At 37.5% G+C, this 19,147-nt stretch overlaps 1 protein-coding gene across 3 annotated transcripts in view; it reads left to right on the forward strand.

Moving 5' to 3' along the window:
* The window catches only part of LOC116938719 (V-type proton ATPase 116 kDa subunit a 1-like), a 276,745-nt gene that overhangs the window by 55,679 nt on the left and 201,919 nt on the right, over positions 1-19,147 (forward strand). For all 3 annotated transcript variants that reach the window (XM_076056558.1, XM_032946244.2, XM_032946245.2), the window contains exon 4: positions 12,199-12,327. In XM_076056558.1, the coding sequence (XP_075912673.1) occupies positions 12,199-12,327 (129 nt within the window). The remainder of the gene's footprint in view (positions 1-12,198; positions 12,328-19,147) is intronic.

The raw sequence follows: 19,147 nt of genomic DNA on the forward strand, positions 1-19,147 counted from the left end.
TTATTTTATTATTTTTATTTTCTATCTACATGACTTCACGGAAATAACCAAGAATATGAATTCCTGCAGTCACGAAAGTTTTAAGACAACATGTAGTGTTGCAGGCGCAATTGGAAAGGTCAGTCGAATACAAGTTAACTCACTCTGATTGCACCATGACCTTCACCGATGGCACCTACTTCCACCTTATTATTATTACTATCACCATAAAATTTACCAGGTTTACAGCCATGGGAATAACCGTGCCCTAAAAGCTAGATGATTGTAAAGGCTTCCCCAAGGTACCATGGCATTTGAAATGCACAAGATAAAATGTGATTTTAGGCATGGCAAATGGTTTCTTCTCTCATGATGAAAAACATTCGTTGTGGTATTAAATACGGTTTGCCATTTTTTTTTATTACACTCATTGTAAATTCAACCAACATTCATTCATTAATCCATCTGGGTCGACTGGAAGTAAATTGGAAGAATGCACAAAAACAATAGAACTCATTTCCTCTTGACCCCAAACATGGTCTCTCATAGTGATGCAAGCAAACAACTTCATCCTTCACGTAGTTCTCGATCTGCCTATTAAATATCTTTGTATCTGACCTGATATACTACACTTCACATACTATATTCAGCAACAGAGAATTGTGTCAATGGATATAATTAATTGTAAATAAGGCAAATAACAAGTCTTGATAAATAATGGCAATTGCTTTAATTTATATGGCTCAATTAGTTTCAATTAGTCTCATTGATTGCTTACTGACAAATGTATACATTTTCACCCTAATAATGAGCAAGGACATATTTCAGATGGCCCCAGTGACTAGTATGGTGAAGTATAGTCTAATGACCCCCCATGAATGGTCAACTAAAATCATAGCGATCCACCAGTCAGTTATGGAGTCAGCTGGGAGGGTGAAGGAACAGATGGTGCTCGGAGTCACAGACGTAGAGAAACTCACAAAGGCTATGCATAGCAACATGAGAGTATGTGTTATGAAAATTGAAGAGCACATACAAACCTAAATACATTGTAAAAAAACTGAATAGAAAAAATATTAGCGATTTTAGATTTTCTGATGATGTATCCATGATAACAAGCAAGGAAAATTAACAAATTGAAATAAAAATAAATGTGTGCAAAACAAGAGTCACGTAGAATTGGTTTGCTATACAAAGGAAAATCATTGTTGGAACGATTACACTAAAACACTAAATATATACCTAGGGCAATATTTAAGGCATATCGGGATCACAATGATGGTTACAGAGTAGGACGGAAGACTTTTGAACAATAAACTTTGATAATGAAAAGTAAATTACCAATGTGTCTCTGAAGAGGAACATTTTCAAGCAGTGAATATTGTCTGCTATGACAGATGGATCAGAGACGTGAAACACGTTCTGAAAGTATACAAAAATCATGGAGAAATACACTCTGGTTTATTACGCTGAGAGACAGAAAGAGGAACATTTGGGTTAGAGAGCACATGCAAATTAGGGTCATCATATTGACTGTAAAGGAAAATAAGTGGGTCTGAGCAGGACACATCGCTAGAAGGGATAGTAGCTAACAAATGCGCCTGGTCATGGAATGGCATGTAAGAGGAGGTAACACTCCCAAAGGGGACAACACTGTGGAGATGGAATGATGAAACCAGTTCACGTGCATAAGTAAGATGGATTGTGGCACCACAAGGCCGTTAGGCATGGCGTCAGTGTAGGGAGGCCATTATCTAACAGAGAGATCAGGGTTCATTAAGTTTACAGTTTATTATTAAAGAGAAACGTCCACTTAACTTAGTATGCAATTGATGCTTCAGCCATATAATTTGTGAGATTGTTGGTTATAAAAGATTATTCACAAAACAATATTCAATTTCACGTATGCATAACTTTTAAGTAAATATAAAGATTGCTTGCTTTGTATTTTATTGTATCTTTAAATGTATCGAGGTACTTAGCCAGCAACAATCCGAATGTAGATTTGAGCAGTGGTGCCAACAACTGTGAAATTAATGCTTTTGATCTGTAATCTGGAAAGGTTTACTTATTGCAAAACCTGACGCTTTCGGCTTTGTCATCGATGGCAGCACAAAGCTAACTTACTCCAAGGTGTTAAAATTGCACTTTTCTCCCCGTAACTAGCTAAGAATTCCCAGTTGCGTGGCAGAAATCAATGTTTTGAGTCTGGTGGCTGATGCTGTCACAGAATCCCATGAGGGCGGTGGATATCATTTGGCCGTCAATCCTCTCTACACCACATCTGGAAAGCCATTACAACTGAGAATGGTGTTAAAACAAGTTGAAAATGGCTTTATTCATTTTCTCACATCCTTCAAAGATGTAAATATAATCACCAGGATATTTTCAATCAGTGCTGGGCATTAGTGCTGGTTGCTTCATGTTCTCTACTTATACGTTAATACATATACTTGCATCTCGGAAGGTAAATGTCGAAGAGGATATAACAATAACACATTGAAATATATGGCATGTCTGCAAGTGGAAACATTTGAAGTTTCCAAATGTTTGTGGGCGATAGATAATTCAACAGAGTGCTTCTACTTCTGTAGTTTCTACAACCTTAAACTGCGTGGCATGCAATACCTTGTAGACTAAACGCTCATGGCCATCTTGTTATTTGTCCACAACTGTCGAGTACCACGTCCTTTTACTATGCCCATAAAACTATTCAGCAGCTAAGCTAGATAGAAGGCAGTTTAAAGCCAAAAACAAATATTTAAAGGAGTCTAATTTTAATTAAAAAATTATTGGCTTTGCCCTATCGGGAAAGAATACGTGTTAAGATGTTCAAACACCAAAGAGACACCTATTGCCTTGAACATCTATTGCAAGGCAATAGGTGTCTATTTGGTGTTTGACCATCTTACAGCATGCATTATCGCCAGAGAGCATGAAGCCTATTCTTTTTTCATAATTTTGATACTGGCAAAACATGGTCCCATAGATTTGTCTAATTTTGTTTTGGTTCGTCTTGATGCATAATCTCTAAAGTAATGAGTTCTGGCAACTTACCAAAAAAATACTGAAATTTATTGTATCCTTTATTTAAATAAAAGCTCTACACTGATAGCCTCAACATATCTGAAAGTGTAATTGCGGCCCAGCTTTTTATCAGATTGACTGCACACGGCAGCTTAATCCATGACTCCCGCTGGTTTGAGATTTTTAATTTTCTCAAACAGACCTTGGTCTGTACATGGCCCAAGGTACTTTACTGCTCGCTGGCTATTTGCAAGACAAACATTTAGTTTTTCTCCATAATACTCCAGTATGACCAACAGCTTATAAAAAAAATAATTGCACATGGAATAAAATAATAATTATGAAGCATGCAGTAAAATTTTCCAAAGTATTTTTCTTTAAAACGTTTTTTTAGGATGGAACATTTTTTAAAAAGTACTTTTTATATGAGGAAATGTTTAACATTCGTTTTTCCTTTGAAGTGGTAATATTTTTTAAAGAACGCATCAGGGCGAGTTATGCAGGGCATCATGTGCTTGAGTCAGAGGCATACCAAGGGTGATGTCCTCATCAACACAAATTGATGGTGCTTGTGGACTACATCTTATCTATCGTAGCAATAACTGTACAGTGCGGTGTTTAGTTTTGTATACAATATTCTTATATGAGTAAAAAAAAACAGCACAACAGTTTAGTTCCAACTTTAAAAACTGGCAATTGTGAGGAGGGGAAAATCCGTAATACAAAAGTAAATCATTTGACCTTTTATATTAATAGGGTTTTATGTGCATATACTGTTTTTCGTTTGCGTGTGACAATCACACTTGTACATGCTCATTAATGTAAATCACCGAAAATAACCACAATGCAGCCACAAATGCTATAGTAAAACCCACATGACCAGACAGGCATTTTGTTAGATTCCCACAGGAACTTGTTTGCTTAAGAATTTGAGATGCAATCAGGCCTGAGGAGAGGAGGTGATGGGGGGGGGGACAGAACTGTACGTGGGTCCCAAACTCATGGACCCACCCAAAAAATACAAGGTTTTTTAAAACATAAATTTACATGATGGGGGGGCTTCCCTAACCAACATTATGCATCTGGATCCCAAATGCGATGGGCCTGTATTCATGCAATCAAGACGATATATCAGTAATTAGTCCAATTGAAAAGCAGCAACCCTTGCTCGGTAAGTGGGAATACATGCAGAGCTATTACGCACAGCCGCTCATCAGAGAACACACGATTGGCATGAAGAACAGAACCTCATTATAATAATAAGTAATACTTGGGAAAAAAGGCGGAACACAGCAGTGGTGACTTTGAAGGACTACCACAGCACGGTAATAGAGAAAAGTTTTGTGATGCAAAAACATAGAATTTTGAATACTATTAAGTACACAGCAAGTTAGAATCAGCAGTTATGGGCCCATAACATTGTGCAGTTAGCCACCAAGCAAATGCTTTTTGTGTCATATCAGAGGTTATCGATTGAAGGTTCTGGATTTTTGTTTTTAAAATGCATGAAAATTTTGTATGTTTGACCTTTGATATAAAAGTATTTACTCTTCAAAGATCACCAAATTCACCAATTATCACATTAAAATCCTGCTTTTTATTCTATCACCGTGTTATTGAGCAAAATGTGGAGATTACATACAGCTGTGTGGGAAAGATGAGGACATCCAAGTATGAGTTCCCTTCACTGCCAGTCCAGGCCCAGTATATCTGAGAAATTGTAAATGCATCTGAATAAGTGTGTCTTTCTTTTCACGTAAAATACGTATAACCTAAATCTATTTCTAAAGGGTCCTTCCTCAAAATCCTGACTGGCCCAATATTTCGTCTTATTGACAAGTGCTGAATTATGTTGTTATTCTGCTGGATGATATTCGAGTGCTTGTGAGAGGCCCATTTTGCCAAGAATTGTAAGGAGTCATTGTAACGTCAGAGTAAATGTGCGCTTGTAGAGAGTGCTTTTCTTATACATCTGCAATGCCACCGGTGGCCAATCTTAATGTGATTTACAAATATATCAATTTGCCAAATGAGAGTGTACCGTACGTCACCATAAATTACTGTGCATAAACCAATATCTCTGGCAAACGTTGCAAATTTCCATTAGGAAACTATGGGTTCTTGTGAGCTTAGTTCTATTGGCAATTAAATCCATTACCATCAAACATGTTACTTGACACATTGTCATCGATCTAATTTTGTGGAATGCAAAGAAAGCGTGAACAATGGAGTAGTGAAGAAAGTTTTCTCTTTGAAATGGTCTGAGTGTTTCCTGTGGATGTTTCTTTGTCCACGGTGATTTATTGGATATGTCAGAGTATTGTACTCTCCTGCAGTGCCCACGAAGCAAGTGGATGGCAGGAGAGCGTTTCCACCACAGCTCGTGATTAATGAACTGCCTCGCAATGTCAACGGACCCAAGTGATGTGCTCGCATTTATGGCATTTTTACAATTTTATTAACATTGAGGCCCTTGGTCCGTTCAACACGAAAAAATCCTGTCTAAGAATGTGTGTGCCTCCTAAAGTGCACAAATCACACCAAAAAAAATATACTTTGTTGTAAATGATAGTTGAGTCAGCAAGGCATCTCTCTTATAAAAAAGTCAAGGCATCTGCCCACTCAAATGACAAACACATATTCTTCGTTCTTTCGGTATTGTTTCCCTTCCACGTGACTTTACCGAAGGAACCAAGAATATGAATCCCTTCAGTCACGAAAGCAATAAAATAATACTATATTTGTATTATTCTATTGTTTCCCTTCTACGTGACTTTACCAAAAGAACCAAGAATATGAATCCCTGCAGTCATGAAAGCTTTAAATCAAAATGACAAACACAGTTTACCTCCCAGAAATTGGTACTTATTTCATCAACTTTACAGAGATAATGGCTTGAACACACTCATTTTAGTTTGTTGTCCTCCCGCACCTCCAATTAGCATGGTTGCCTGTGTACTGTGTGAAATAAATTCAACATACATATATAATCAGCGGGATACTTACAGGTGTTAACATTATATTCCACATAGATCTTGAAAGGTAACCTGATAGTAATTGGTTTCGACACAGATTGTAGATAATAAATGTTATGGAGGAAATGTAGTTTTTACAAGTTTTTGATTGATTGCACTTTTTAGGATATGTGTGGTATACATTCCTGAGCATGTAGTGACCATATCTAAAATAGAGCTTTTGGAATTACCAACGAATCCCTAGTGGGTAAAGGGTTAACCCTTTAGTTATAAACGTTCGTATTAATTTGACTTCTGCAATCGCACGAATATAAGTGGTAGGTGTGCACGATATTCCTGGAAGGATGGATGATTCAGCCATCAATGTGTCTTGTGCGTCCGAAGCAGACATTTGTACAGAGAGGCAGCAGAGGTATGGGCAGGTTGTGTTAGGGCCAAGGCAAGCATGCTGTTTGGAGGAGGCGGGGGTGGTCGGAAGGTCGAGCATAACCCTTGTGAACTCAGCACCAGTGTGTGTTGTGCCTGCGGGGAGGAGAGTGGAGAAATGGGAAGGAATGCCTTGCCGAGCAATTCTGCTGACAAATCACTGACAGCAGCCTACATAGATTTATGTAGATTCCTTTTTCTGCAGGGGAATTACCCCAGGGGAAATTGGAAAAATGCAATACTGCATATATGGGATTTTTTTGTACACGGAAGTTCATGGAAAAGATTCAATATGGAGGTTGCCTTGAGGTGCTCTGAAGCAAAATAATTTCAACACTGTTGGAGAGCCATGTTGTAAACAAAATTTGTTGCAGTATTGTTGGAAGGGTCAATCAGTTTTTCCCCAATTCCTGCAGATACCATGCTTTTTATTGGTTAATACTAAATAAAGCGTTGTATATGTGTCTCATATTCAAGGTTATGATTTTACGTGTCAAGCGATTTACAGCTCATCATCGTAACACTGACCTCGGGTCACGGTGGCTTGATATACATTACGGTTATTGGTGCATGTCATATTTATGGTCATATACACAGTAGTAGTATCAGATTAATCTTTCAATATTTCACCAAGAGATAACATGAAAATGCAGGGTTTATAAAACAAATAAAACACATGGACGTAACACATTTATTTTATATAATTGCTTGGACAGAACATAGAAGGAAAATTCATTAACTAAATGAGCAAAAGGCACCCAGATTTTGGGTGCATGAATCAGGGTCCAACCATTTGGAGATGGAGTGACTGACATTAATTATTATTATACAGAATGATAGACATTGCTTGTAACACGAATATGCCTTTACCCAGTAGTTGATTGAAAATGGCTACTGCTGCTGCTGCTGATGACGTAAACTGTATATATTGCCAAGGCCAAGGACAATGCAAGATACAGTATTTAGACTTGGCAATGAAACAAGCTATCTTTGTCTTTTTTGTCAGTTTATTGCCATTGTTTTTTTTTGGCGTGAATCGCTTGAAAATCTCACACAGCAGTATGCCACGTTTGTCAGATATCTTTAACGTGACTTCTGATATGGGGCGCCACGGTGGCGAGATGTTAACTACCTCACTTGGTATTCAGGAGTTCGTGGGTTCGATCAGAACCCTGATGCCTATACATTTGGAGTTTGCATGTTCTCCCTGCGTTCGTGTGGATTTTTCTCTGGGTCTTCCAGTTTTTTTCCTCCACATTTAGAAACATGCGTTTCGAGCAGTGGTTCTTAACCTTTACTGCATGCTTGCAGTAAAAAAATATTTTATTATTTTATTGTTTTCCTTCAACGTGACTTTACTGAAAGAACCAAGAATATGAATCACTGCAGTCACGAAAGCCTAAAATCAAAATACAACTACTTTGTTTCATAAAACCTATATATTTATTCAACATTGTACATTTTTTTACGATTGAGAACCAAAGGGGTGCAAGCATACAGTAAAGGTTAAGAGCCACTGCTCGAAAAATATATATTTTTAATATTTTATTGTTGCCCTTCAACGTGACTTTACCGAAATAACCAAGAATATAATGTAGTTGTACTTACGTGCCCGTGCTTAATTTGTGTTTCGATTATGTATCTTATATAAAAAAAAAATCTGGCATGTCTCGCACCCCCAGAAAGGACATCTCTTACCCCCAGGTGGTGCGTGCACCCCAGGTTAAGAACCACACGCTGCCAATGCATTGTTCCATGTCAGTAAAACTAATATTTTTCATTCTCGGAGCTGGAATTTAGCCAAATAAAGTGCAACATTTAAATGATGGGGGTTTTTAGTACTGTCGTTCGTGAGCAGGCTGAGACCGTAAACATGTTACACTTGAGAACTCAATTTAATCACCGGTGGCTGCCCGGATTCAATCCCAGGATGTCAGCGGTGCCAGCCCAGCCTTCTGACCTCTGAGCCACCTGGCCCATCGGCTGTAATATTCAGTATCTTAATGAAGCTGCAGAGAGAAGCCCTCACAAAGTTTGCGCAGAGTTGAGAAAATGCACAAGTTTAAGATGCGCTCATTAAAAACACCATTGGTTTGCTTGTAGATGCTGGCAGGCAGTGCTGCATTATGTCTTGCCAATGGGCTTGGCTCTGTAGCATAATTTTGCTGTATTTCCATCAGTCAAACTGAGGTGCTCTTGCCCAAGACCAAACGAAACTGATTTAATATCTGCGTACATATAAATATATATATAAATCAGTGCTCACAAACACTGAGTTGTATATCATCTGAACAAAATGTTCTGAACTGAAATTTCATGGTTGATAAAAACAATTTCACATTATTATCTAAGTTAAGATTTATAATGTGTTCATAGACAGTAACCTGGACTGTAACGATGCACATTATACCATTATATAACGGACACGATGATACCGGTCAAGCTGTCCAGCATTTTAGAATTGCATACGTGTATTGCTTTGCTTGTTTATATTGCATGCAAATGTAGTTTACTAATCATCAACTGCGATGGAACCAGGATAATGTCATGTGAAACAAACTATATTTTTGGCTTTTTTCCTGAATGAGAAAATAAGATGAAGATGCAGGGAGTGAGGGGGGTATCGGGAGACCCTACACTGATGGACGTGGCTTTTTGCACAATCAGCCTGAGACTGTGGTGTTTGATTAAAAAAAAAACCTTTAATGTCGCTTCTTCTCCTCCATACCAACCACACTGTACTTCCATATTACCTTGCATCCTATACTTCCGAATGCTACACTATTAGTCTACACTCTTTAGCTTTAAAAAAACTGCTTATTGAATTCATTCAACTGATTTTCAGAGAGCATCTGCAGGGCACCCACATACAATCGTGTGGCTCATGTCACCAATTTTATTTCCAGCTTCCCACTTTCACAAGTGGCTAACCCTAGCCCCTTGACTAATCTCACATTGTATTGAACCATTTTCAGAATCTCCAGTGACTTCAATGCTTTTCATTTGGTTCACACAATCCTCCAAGGTTTCTAAACTATATCATACTATTTTCGACAATGCTTCCTCTAGATGTTAAATATATTAATGCGTTGGTAACAGTACTCGCAGTTAAGGACTATTAACATTAATAGCATTATTTGTTAAAATACTTTAAACGATGCATTCTTCCTTGAAAATAACATGTCTTTTCACGTAATGAAGATGCATTATTATTTGTATTTTTACAAGCAGACAATCTTAACTTAACTCTAATACTATTATAGTATGTTATATTGCAATGCACAAAAATACATGTTAACAGGATAAACAATTGATTGTAAAATGTGTTTGCGCTGTTATGAGCTGGCATTGTTTTTGCAATTTCATATAATTAACTACATTCGTACACTAATCGCTTGGCATGCATTAAGACACAATTGCAAATTTTGACAGATTCTTTGTAAATAAATGAAATGCTTGTTTTTGGTTATTTAATTAAACTCAATTATTGTTTTCTTATAAATCATTTAATCTCAATTGCATCAATACAACAATAAACTAAAATTCTAGAACCACCTTCGTTGTAAGTGGGATTTCTATATCGTGGGATTTATACATATTTATATACACTGTAGTGGGATTTATATACTATAGTGGGGCTTTACCTAATGAAAATATTCAAAAGATGGCATTGCACAAACACCTCTATGTATACAATCAAGCTTGCCATGATGTAATATTTAATGAAACCATAAAATATACACTTTAAAGATACAATGATAATTATCGAATAATCAATTTTCCAATAACTTTTTTACTGTATTTAGTCTATTTTGTCGTATTGTTTTTGTTATTTGCTGTACTTTCAGTTCGTATAAAGATTGCTTAAAAGTTCTTCAACTGCAATTCACTCAATATAATCCTGCCAAAAGTCTTATAACACTGTGTAACAAATTATTTTTTTGGTCCTGGGAAGTAAGTATTATTTCCTCATTGCTTATGCCTCCAAAGTACAGAAAATGACTATTATTCCCCACAAACTTTGCTTTTGTGACCAAGACATTGATATTCTTAAATTTACCTATTTTCAATGAGAAAACGGGCGAATTTTTGTCTTTTCTTTCACAGAAAGTCAGAAAAAATGAACATGTGAATCAAAATTAACATGTGTTTATACTAAAGTAATACAAAAATGACTACAAAAGATTTAGACACCAAGGCGCACTACCACATGTGGGACTAGACACAGTGGACCGAGTTCTCTGTGGGGAGGAACAACGTCAAGTGAGAGCCACTGGTGGACCCCCGAAAGGTGCTGATGCCACCACTGCACATCAAATTGGGCCTTATGAAACAATTTGTCAGAGCTGTAGATGAGTCGGTAGCCTTCAAATACCTTCAAGACTTCTTCCCTAAGCTGTCTGAGGCAAAGGTCAAAGCCGGTGTCTTCGTCGGACCACAGATAAAGAAGATTCTTCAGTGCAATGCATTCCCCAAGAAGCTCACTAGTAAGGAGAAAGCGGCTTGGAACAGCTTTGTCGCAATGGTTCTTTGCTTCCTGGGAAATCACAAGGTTGAAAACTATGTGGAGCTGGTTGAGACTCTGGTGAAGAACTACAGCACAATGGGCTGTAGGATGTCCCTCAAAGTCCATATCCTTGATGCTCATCTTGATAAATTCTAGGAGAACATGGGAGCGTACTCGGAGGAGCAAGGCGAGCGCTTCCACCAGGATATAGTTGACTTTGAACGCCGCTACCAAGGACAGTATAACAAGAACATAATGGGAGACTACATTTGGGGGCTGATTTGTGAAAGTGATTTACAGTATAATCGTAAATCTCGAAAAACGATTCACTTCTAAATCTTTTGTAGTAATTTTTGAATTACTTTGGTATAAAGACATACTTATTTCGATTCATGTTTTTTATCTGACTTTATGTGAATGAAAGGACACAAATTCGCCAGTTTTCTCATTGAAAATAGGTAAATTTCAAAATATCACTGTCCTGGTCATAAAAGCAAAGTTTGTGGGAAATAATTAGCTATTTTATATACTTTTTAGGCATAAGCAATTACGAAATAACACTTACTACCCAGGAACGAAACTTGTGTTACATAGTGTAATCAATTAAGCTTTTACAACGTGTAAAGCATGTCCTGTCAGTTTAACAAGAGTTTAAATGCGGTACAGTTGTGATACAGGAAAACAAGCACACTTAATGGATAATAGATGCTGTTCGTTGATTTACAGCAGCACAGGCGGTGTCACGAGCTCTATTGGGGCAGCCATCCATCATACACACCTGCCGCAACTGGCTAGTCTCAGGCCATGTCTGTTCGTCACATGTTTCTTAACATCTCCTTGTGTTAGAATGTATTTGCCTTCATATGCTGCTCCACAGGAAGAGAAAAACCATAATCAACCCTTGATGAAGGGTTCCATGGGCTGTTGCATTTCGGGTTGCCACCTTCTGAGGTACAAAAAGACCAGAACATATCATGGTAATAACAATATCTCACAATACCAGAAAAGAGGAGAACTGCATGTAAATGCGTTGCCTTGAGAATTGTGTTATTATTATGATTACACAATTTACAAAACCAAGAGGTTTCATGTACAGGGAAGACTTATAGATTTCCCAGGACAGCTCCCTCAACAGGAAGACATCTTGGGAAAACCATGAAGTGGTAATCCGAGTTGAATCGTGTCTTCCATCCTGCAGTGTGATTGTATTATGTGGAAATGGGACCCTATAATGCCATTATTACTATAGCTACCTTAACCCCACCTCTTCCACTTGATTTCCAGGCAACGCTTGAGAAGCTGGAGACGGAGCTGAATGAGGTGAAGATCAACCACATGACCCTGAAGCGCAACTTCTTGGAGCTGACGGAACTGCGGCACGTGCTGGAGAACGCACAGCACTTTTTGACCGAGGTTCGTGCTCTCTGCTTCGTGGGAGCTGGTCTAGGTGACAGTTGGCACAGTGGGAATGACAGCATTGTGGGAAGTGAATGAGTTAGGGCATTGTGTTGTTCCTAAAATAGTAATAATAGTAGTAAATAATACTTCACAACCATTTGTCAATACAATTCAGGATGAAGACCGTCCGTACCATGAGAGTTTATTTTACCATACTTCACCACACTGGTTAGTGCGGTTGGGTGAATAGGGGATACCCCAGGACCGGTTCAGATATCACGATGGCACTGATGTTAGTCATGCCCATAAATTGAACTTCGGTGGCTGCGTATTATACCGTACTGTGCTCAGCACTGTGCCATTTCACCACTCCTCCTAGAATCGTACTTTCCACTATTAAAACAAATACTAAATAGACCTTAGTTGATATTAGAAAGGTGAGTTCAAGGATACATGTACCGTAATTCTTTGTTCATGTTAAATTAATGTTTTACAATGAATAGTATTATATGTTATCACGCCAGACTGCAGAGTGTAGAATGATGCCATTGAGAAAATGATAAACAACCCAACCATCTACAGGCTTGTTTTTAGGGAATCCATAAATAAATAAAGATCTAGGATAAAGTACCTCGTATTCTTGGTGCTAAAGGGCCATAGCGCTAGATTTCACAGTGACATTGGGAGCAATATCGTTGCATACTGCTGATGTTAAATGTGCTGCCGCTAATGTTTGGAGCTCGCTATCGAGCTTTTCATTACCATTGTGGACTTTATAAACTACAAGAGAATTGGAAAACAATAAACTCCGTGGCCAAGTGCGTGACTGTGCCAGGTCATTGCTTTTTTGTTCTTAGAGAATCAAGGCTGCACAAGAGCTTGCCCACCGCAATCAAATGCTATTCTATTCAGCATTTAAGAATATATGTTATTCATGCTCTTATTAAATAGTTGCACGTTAAACCTCAGAATTACTCAGTACTCATGGTCTAGGTGTAGGCTGGATCACATGCATTTGTTTTAAACATGTTGTGAGTGTGGAATGCATTCTCAGTGATGGAAATGTTGTTCCAAATTACTTATTTATGTCCGAAACTGCCCATTGTGTTTTATGTTAGCTTTAGATGTGATTTGGCATCCCAAAGCGATCACTGTTTAAACAAAATAAATTATTGTACAGCTTGAAATCGGTTTAAAAGAGTCAGATGATTCGACGGTCCTGTTTCACGATGAGGCGGGGCTCCTTTTGGCTTTGTACCACAACAAGACCCATAGCACTTTGTGATACATTTTGGTAATGCTGGTGTGGAGACGACCTTCAATTGATACAGGGGTGCAATTAAAAACCACAGATGCGGGGAATAAAATGCATAAGCAGACATCTGCTTCACATACCTATCCCTCTACTATACATAAATAATATAAGTAATTGTTATCCATCAAATCAGGCACGAGGCCCTCTGGGATTGCATAATTTCAGCAGCATTGGTTCAACAATGCAAGCTCTTGATCGATTTCGACATAAAAGTATCTCATTAAAGAGTCAGGTGTGTTTCAACTCATGTTGGTGAACTGCCAGATGTTATAGTAAAATAACCCATCTGTTAGATATTGGTCCTAATTTGTATTGTCTGCTTATTTGTTGTGTTAATTATATTCTCTACAAGGATGCGAATGATTATTCTGTGCGAGATATATGGATGCCATTTGCTGTGATTGAACATTCTAAACAAATGTGGTGGTGCAAAGGAAAGTCGTAAGACTTACTTGTGCAAGTACATTATCAGTCCTGTTAGTTTCTGTTTTATGCAGTCTTGTATTTAGAGAATTCCTTAGCCTGGAATTTTGGAATCCATTGCTGTGATGAAAGAATATATACAAGTGGGCTAGTATTTTGTCCCATTTTCATATAGTCAAAGGAATCGTTATTTTAATTATATTCATAGACAACCATAATGGGCAGAGTTAATGACTTAATTAATATTCCAAACCGTGCAAGGTTGACAACTACTGGATTGCCAATGCTTTGTTTTGCCTTCATGTAATTGTAAATCATGCAAACCACACTCCAGTCACATAATACGACATACTCTATTGTACTATACGTGTATCAGGGCATTGTGCTGCATGTTGCTAAAATTGAGCAATTTGTCTATTTTGATAACTATGCAAATTGGCGCATATTGAATAAATATGGCTGTAGTGGTGAAATGCATTTGGGCCCTTGGAATGCTATCACCTTGAAGGCAATTTACATGAGCTCCTCAAGGTTTGCACGGATATTCTATTTTCTCTTCTATGCGGATAGAACGTTCAAATTTCTGATCGGGCTTAATCCGTTCAATTATGCGAGTAAATAAATACAACTAAAATATGACTTCAAAAAATAGCAGAAATGTAAGGGTTTTTTTTCTCTGATTTATTAATTCAATAACAAACAGTATTTATGATAACTCTCTACCATTTATGCTCAACACGTTCTGCTATGTGCTGGAATGATGGTGACATTCGTGATGTAAAGGCAAAGAAAGATGAGGATGATACGATGATGATAATGAGGATGATCATGTGAACGGTGATGCTGATTATGATAATTGAAAATTAGATAATAAATCCATAATACAGGTTTTTTTGGGTTAGATCGCGTAAATATAAATGTCGTTAAACCCGCCACCACCCGACACAGCCAACTAGTAAGGGTTGTCACGTAAACAGAACGTGGCCAATTTGTTACTAGTACAGCACACCGGTATGTTGGACAGCAAATCCACAACATTTACAATATAAGTACGACGTTTTGCCAGTAATTACAACTAGCTTCATCAGGCGACAGCCAGATTTGTAGAGAAATCCTCCTGTTTCGTTCCTTAAATAGAGGGATAGATGTGATGACGTCACTTGTGAGCTCTTCTTGTGCAAGGGGGGGTGGGGGGGGGATTAATGAATGCATATAAATTACAATGGGGATACATTTCCGGTTGGGGTATTCATATGGTAATCAACGTACATTATGCATGCACATTGCTCTTGTACCTCCTGTCGTTTGCGTGCAATAAAATAGCAATACCTGTTATTCTCTGCGTACAGGTAAATGGATGCTGAGACTGCTGCTGATGTGAATCATGATGCTGATTATTATAGATGAAAAGTAGATAATAAATGGATGCTGCTGATGATAATGAAGATGATGCAATTGCTTACTGTCGTGGCTATTGTTGATATGGCTAGTGCTGCTGATGATAAATTAGAATTATAATATTTATTTATACTGGGGAAATTCCGATGAGTTATAAATCTCTTTTCACAGATGTCCAAGGCAGGTCAGAGCATTACAATAACAATCAATACAAAACACAATAGGTGTCCTACGTATAGGAAAGGTAAACAAATCACTTAAAAGATACAAATAAAATGTAACAATTGTTTATCTTACCAGGTAAAGTCCACTGAGCTCTGAGCTTCTTTTTCAGAAGTGACCTGGCCACAAATGACAGCTCAACGAAATGACTTATCATTTAGAACTATATACCAACCAAATAATCTTAATGATCTAAACGCATGATGACAAAGATGAAGATGGTGCAGCAAATGTCGTGTTGCCAGGGAAACCATACTTAGTCCGAAGACTCCTTTTTAAGAGTTATTGGCATGTCGAAGGAATCTGGAGTACCCGGAGAAAACCCATTCTGAGAGGAGATAACACGAAAATGTCAATACAGATGAACTCGCGTATCTCTTCCTGCCACTGTCTAATTATATACGTATGTTGTGAACTTTTTCAAAGTAATGTATCACTGATGAATCTCACAAGAGCTACTACTCGCTGTTTATAAAGCCACATTGTTAACTTTCATCTTTTTGTTACAGTTTTAGAAAATGTAATGGGTGTTTTTGCGACTATGGAGCATCTTATAATTGTCCTGAGCAAACAGCCAAACCCTGTCAACCGAATATTTTCAGCTCAAACAGTAAGAGACAAAAGCCATGAACTGCGCACATGTGCCACAATCACTGAAACTACACTCAAAGGTCTCCCGCCAATTTCTGAAACACTGGGGACATTTTTGAAGAAGAATACTGTGATTTTTTTTTATGGTTTCCAGGAAACGTTTGATTGCTTAGTGGCAAACAGAAACGCATCATTCGACATAAGGTAGCAATGGGTGGGTTACGCTTGCAGGATTGAGGAGGCGCAGGCCGCTGAGACAGACATATCCAGAGATCGATAATCAAAGGGAATAAATACTCAAAGCCAGAATGTGGTGATGTTACAGCAGTCCTGTATGGACTTGTATAGCAATGGCAAGACCCAGAAATGATTGTGTTATAACGAAGAGCAGAATCAAAAGAGGTCAGGGGTGGTGGCATCAACTGTATTGGCCATGATGTCCTCTTAACCTTGATTGGCCTCGGGTTATTTGAACATTCTCGTTAGGATTTGCCATTTAAACTGGTCGAGTATAGTAAATATAGTTTGATTATAAATTAAATTTGATCGATCATGAGTAATTGTATAAACAAAAGTTACCGTGACTACTTTGAGTACTCTAGTTATTTTTAGTAGTTCTAATGAGTCCCTCAAATATCCCTGTTTCCTTCCATCCCACACATTTTCACATGCGTTAAAGACACCTTTTGAAGTACTGACAGAATTGTAAATCTTCTTTTCAAGGTTCTATAGATTATGTAAATGTTTTATTCCATAAATGTGAGTTCAGTGTTGACATTTTCTTTCTCGTATGAGAGGAAAGCTATAAATGCCAAAACTTAACAGTCATGTGAGATGGTCGTACTTTTTTACCAAAACCTTACCACATTCAGTATTGGTTGTATGTATTAATGTATGCATTAGGGAACATAGAGCCAGTCAGTCTGTTGTATGTTATGCTGTCGTTATTGTTGTGTACAGTCTTATTATACTTAGAGGTATATTCTGGATTGTAATTGTTATTGCCGGAGGATGGTTATTTTTTTGAAAAGCATACAATGCAGCATTTGAGAATAGGTTTCCCCCCTATTTCTGGCAACAAAACAGGTGTTAAGATGTTAATACACCAAACTGAAACCTTTTACAAGGAATCATGTCTGCATTAGCCACAATACTTGGTCAGAATGTAAAAAAACACACTGATAATATATGCATTGTTCTTGAAACTGATTGGTCTACACCAGAGACGGCTTTCTTTTGAGCCTAGTCTCAAAACGGTGTTAGACCAGAAGACGCCAAAAAGCGAACAGCACAAAGACAATGCCACTATCAGAGTAATGAGAGCTCGGGGTGAGCAGCTACATCATGGAATCTCCTTTGCCAGTACCAAAATATGATAATAGGTTTTCCCCTTTTTTCTGGCAACAAAACAATCAGTTTCAAAGACAATGCATATATTAGTCTTGGTTCTTTTGGTAAAGTCACGTAGAAGGGAAACAATAAAATAATAAAAATATGAAACAATAAAATTCTCACGACGTTTCGACTGCAACACAAGCAATCATCATCAGGTGTGAAAACCACAGCAAGCAAATATGGAAACCTATTCTTGCTGTGGTTTTCACACCTGATGATGATTGCTTGTGTTGCAGTCGAAACGTCGTGAGAATGTTATTGTTTTATATTTTTATTATTTTATTGTTTCCCTTCTCCGTGACTTTACCGAAAGAACCAAGAATGTGAATCCCTGCAGTCACAAAAGCTTTAAATCAAAATTTAATGCATACATTATCAGAGTATGTTTTTTTTTGCATTCTGACCACAAGTATTGTGGTTAATGCAGACATGATTATTTGTAAAAGGTTTCAGTTTGATGTATTAACATCTTAACACCTGTTTTGTTACTAAAAGAAAGGGGGAAACCTATTCTCATATTTTGGTACTGGCAAAGGAGATCCCATAACACAGCATTTCTTTAACAGTTAATAAGCCATGTTCGCTATGAGTTGGACACAATAAGAATATTATAGTTGGTACTGGAAATGGTGAATTGTTTATTTCTAAATGCATGCTATTATACAACAAGGAGATGAAAGGTCATTGCAGAATGTTTAAAATTAAATTGTATCAATTAGACTTTTAAGTAGACGGTATTCCATATTCATTAGTATTACATTTATGCTTCAACTAAAATATATCGTTCATATTTTGATGTTTCAACATTGTGTTTCTTTCATGCAACAACGTGAATTTGAACTTATTGTTGTGCTCCTGTATTTCGTTTAATTTGACACCAACATTTCTAGGGTCAGTAATGTAATGTGTTTCATGATTATCTGAGTGAGTAATGCTGTGGGGAACTGGGAAGTGCCTTTTAAAATCTCGTTTTTATCTGAGACTGTAAATTCTGTCACATGCAGCTATGGGAGAACACTTCTACACTCTTTACTGCTGTGCTGGTTTTCCCCTCTCCGGAAATTAAGTCCATTGAACGTTCCACATTTAATCTCATAGTCGTTCTCTTGGCGAGGCCTTCAGCCAGCAGTGGATTGACAAAGGGCAGTCATTTGTCATTTATTATTACTTTTATAAATGTATACATTGTTACATGCATTTGTAAGGTACAGTATGTCACTATGCTGCTTTGACTGCATTCCAAGCACGAGGTATGATGAGCAATTTACTCTTGTATAGAATGTAGGATTATAACATGGCATCCTTTGCAAGTGCATAATAGAATTATTAAAAAGATGCATACTATTGGAATGCTAATATATGACTTTTAATTAATCTGGAAACACATTTTTGCCCTCCACAATATTTAAACTGAAACCTGTAAACATAATCCTCTAAAAAGCAATGATAGACTGTTCCCCTTACGAACCGCTTCGAGCCTGGTATGAATCT

This window comes from Petromyzon marinus, chromosome 4, assembly GCF_048934315.1.
Source record: "Petromyzon marinus isolate PM22_M1 ecotype Great Lakes invasive population chromosome 4, UKy_Petmar_22M1.pri1.0, whole genome shotgun sequence".
NCBI lineage: Eukaryota > Metazoa > Chordata > Hyperoartia > Petromyzontiformes > Petromyzontidae > Petromyzon > Petromyzon marinus.